Source organism: Sinocyclocheilus rhinocerous, unplaced genomic scaffold (genome assembly GCF_001515625.1).
Source record: "Sinocyclocheilus rhinocerous isolate Xijiao unplaced genomic scaffold, SAMN03320098_v1.1 scaffold1808, whole genome shotgun sequence".
Lineage (NCBI taxonomy): Eukaryota > Metazoa > Chordata > Actinopteri > Cypriniformes > Cyprinidae > Sinocyclocheilus > Sinocyclocheilus rhinocerous.
In genome coordinates, this window is record NW_015661912.1 from 74,246 (window position 1) to 77,702 (window position 3,457).

General features: G+C 40.9%; 1 protein-coding gene across 1 annotated transcript in view; it reads right to left on the bottom strand.

The window, feature by feature from the left end:
* Positions 1–203: 203 nt before the first annotated feature.
* Positions 204–3,457, bottom strand: part of LOC107726861 (leucine zipper putative tumor suppressor 3-like) — a 13,035-nt gene continuing 9,781 nt past the window's right edge. The window contains exons 4-5 of the mRNA XM_016536562.1: positions 1,153–1,383; positions 204–868 (exon numbers count right to left, since the gene is read on the bottom strand). Of these exons, the coding sequence (XP_016392048.1) occupies positions 260–868; positions 1,153–1,383 (840 nt within the window). The 3' untranslated portion in view covers positions 204–259. The remainder of the gene's footprint in view (positions 869–1,152; positions 1,384–3,457) is intronic.

A 3,457-nucleotide genomic window follows, 5' to 3' on the forward strand; every position in this document is an offset into this window, starting at 1 on the left:
TTGTGTATCATTTGCTCTTTTGTTGATTTTGATTGCTTCCGTTTGTCCTCATTTGTGACCCTGGACCACAAAACCAGTCATAAGAGTCAATTTTTCGAAATTGAGATTTATGCATCATCATTGCGACTTAAGACTGGTTTTGTGGTCCAGTGTCACATTTGGATAAAAGCGTCTGCTAAATGACTAAATGTAATGCAATCTTTATAGTTATCATTTTTGGTGTGAATGGGGCTTTAGTCTCAAGTCGATTGTCTCGCGTCTAAATCTCCGTGGACTCGATCCGCTCCAAGCGAGACGGTCCCGGCCACGGAGGCGCCAGCTGATGTTTGGGATCGTCCACGGCTGGGGACAGAGTGATGGTCACAGGGACGGGGATGGAGAGGCTGACGGGCGATCCGGGCGAGATGCCCAGTTTGGCTCCGAGCTGGCCGACCCGTTCCTCCAGCGCCTGGTTCCTCTGCAGCGTCTCCACGTAGCTGAGCTGCAGCTGCGCCTGGTACTTCAGCACGCGCTCTTTCTCGTCCTGCCAGGTGTGTCGCTCCTGAGCGAAGGTGAGCGTCTGCCTCTCTCTCTGCTGCCGCTCCAGGTGCAGCTCGCCCTGCAGTCTCTCCAGCTGCCGCCGCAGCTCTCCCGCCTCCTGCCGCTGCGCTTTGGCCTCGTCGCTCTGCAGGCTGAGGAAGCTGTCGATGGGCAGGGCTTCGGGCGAGCGGGGCGAGTGCAAGCCGGCCCACGGTAAGCTGCCGCTGATGCCGCTGATGTCCCTCAGACACACGGCGTGATCGCTCCTGCAGCTCAGCTCGCTCAGAGCCCGCTTGAGACCCAGAACCTCGGCCTCGAACACCACCAGCTTGTCACGCAACATCGACACCTGCGGAGAGAACAAACCAGCGCTCACAGCATGTGCTGAGTATAAGTACAAATTTTATTTTTATTACTATAAAAAATCAAAACGACGGTGGGGGTCGGTGCCGCGGTGGGCAAGTGACGTAACCGGTGTTGCGGCTTAACCGTCAGCACCGTCTATCGCGGCAAGCCTACTACAAATATACCCCAGCGACTTAAGACTGCTTTTGTGCTGCAGGGACACAAATATCACAGGCATAGTAAGTGTGATGCATTGGATATGAGTGTGTGTGTGTTTATGTTGCGCACCTCTGTCAGCGTTCTCTTCAGTTCTCCTTCACATCTCTCCAGCTCGCGGCTCTTGTTGGTGTACGAGTCCTTCAGGCCGATCATGGTCTCCTCGCGCTCCTTCATCTGGCCCTTGAGCTCCTTCAGCTGGCCCCTGAGGGCCACCATCTCTCCGGCGCGCTGCGTAACCTCGTTCTGACTCTCCCGCAGCTGCTGCTTCAGCAGAGAGATCTCGCCCGCTTTCTGACACAGCTGCGCAACGCAAAACAAACGAAGGCCGTCACACAGCTGTTTGTTTAGTCTGCTGTATGTTGCTGTTAGTCTATGTCAGATCACAGACTTAAATTGCTTGCATGAAACTCTTCCAGAAATTACGGTCGATATAATGAATGATATACACGTCCACAAGCTTGAAAAAAAAAGGTCTTTAATGCTCACCAAGGCTGACTGAGATACACATTTTATTTTTCAGGATTGAACAGAAAGTTCAAAAGAACAGCATTTATTTTAAATCTTGTGTAACATTATAAATGTCTTTACTGTCACTTTTGAACAATTTAATGTGTCCCTGATGAATAAAAGTATTAATTTCTTTCAAAGTATTACTGACTCACAAAAATATTCGTCAGCACGACTGTTTCTAACATTGATAACAAATCAGCAAATTATACTGATTTCTGAAGATCATGTGACACTGAAGACTGGAGTAATGATGCTGAAAATACAGCTGCGCATCACAGAAATACATTACATTTTAAAGTATATTAAAATAGAAAACAGCTGTTTAAACTGTAGTAATATTTCACAATTTTTACTGTATTTTTAATCAAATAAATTCAGCCTTGGGTGAGCATAAAAGATTCTTTCAAACACATGAACAAATCTTATTCTTCCAAAATTGTGACGCTAAACTAAATCTATACATAAAGATGCCATAAAAAATGCTGGGCTGTATAAAATAAGCTCTTTTATCTCTAAAGCAGGGATTCACAGTTTTTTTGCCAGCCGAACCGCTTTGAACTAAAACATTTTCTTAAAGCCCCCTGAGATTTTAAGTTAATATTTCAATAATTTAACAACACATCTGCATATTTTTTTTTGTTGTGTGTTTTATTTTGATTGTTCTTATTTTAAAAAGCATTCATTTAAATGTTAAATTTTTTGTTTCACTCTTGGCATTGATGGTTTCATGAAAAACCTTTAACATCCATTGAATCTTTACATTGAACAAAATTTATTTTTTATTTATTTTTTTATTTTTTTATGTTCTTCAAACAAAGAAAAATTGGTTCGGATCACTGAAAGGTTCTTTGAGGATCCAAAAATGGTTCTTCTATCAGGGGTCTCCAACCTTTTTGTGAGTGAGGGGTCCCTGAAGGGATAAAATAGTCTCAAGGGCTACTTGTTTGATATACTCCAATACATATACATATATATATTTCTCTAATATCTTGCATTTTATGCAAAAATGCATTTCATTTTTCCCTCAATTCTGTGTTTTCCATTTGATTTCTTATGGATTCCGTGTTTTATGATTCATACAAATTTATCACAAAAAATGGTGTCTAGTGAAACGAATTAATAAAACTTTAACAATTTAATCAATCTTTTAAAATGTAATCAAATTGAAAATCAATTTACAACAAAACATTGCATTTTTATTTTTTATTTTATTTTATCAGACATGATGCCACACAACAGAACTGTATAAATTAATAATAAAAAAAAAATAACTCGGTTGTATGATATTCCTTAAAAATAATATTATTATTATTATTACTTTGAGAATTGCATTGTAGTATACAGTAGTGATGTATTCCGTCATAATTTCAAGTTAAACTGGACTTTTATTTTGACGGTTTGTCGCGAAGGTCTTTCAGTTTTAGTTTCAGCGTGTATTTGACGGTACTTTTTCCTCAAATGAAACTGCATAAAGCTGGTGAAGCAGCTCTGAAGATGAAGTGCATGTGTTCATGTCCTCATATATTGATACGCAGATGCTGAAAACAGGTCGAGGTTCCTGTGAGATTTTATTTAGGGTGTTATACCACAAAAAGCCACCGGGTGCCATCCAAACTCTGTAGAATTTTTGTATGCATTTTTCTGTCACAAATGTCTAGATTTCTCTGTCAATATTACTTCTATCTCAATATCTCGAAATATGGAATCCTGAGACTCAGACCTTTCCAATTATATGTTTTTTGTCAAGATTATAAAAAGTTTTGATTGTAAAATACCGTAATGCATTTTGTAATATGACACTTGACACCGCCCACTAAGGGGGAGGAGACCGCCAAAAGATTTTAAAGTACCATTTCCATGGTAA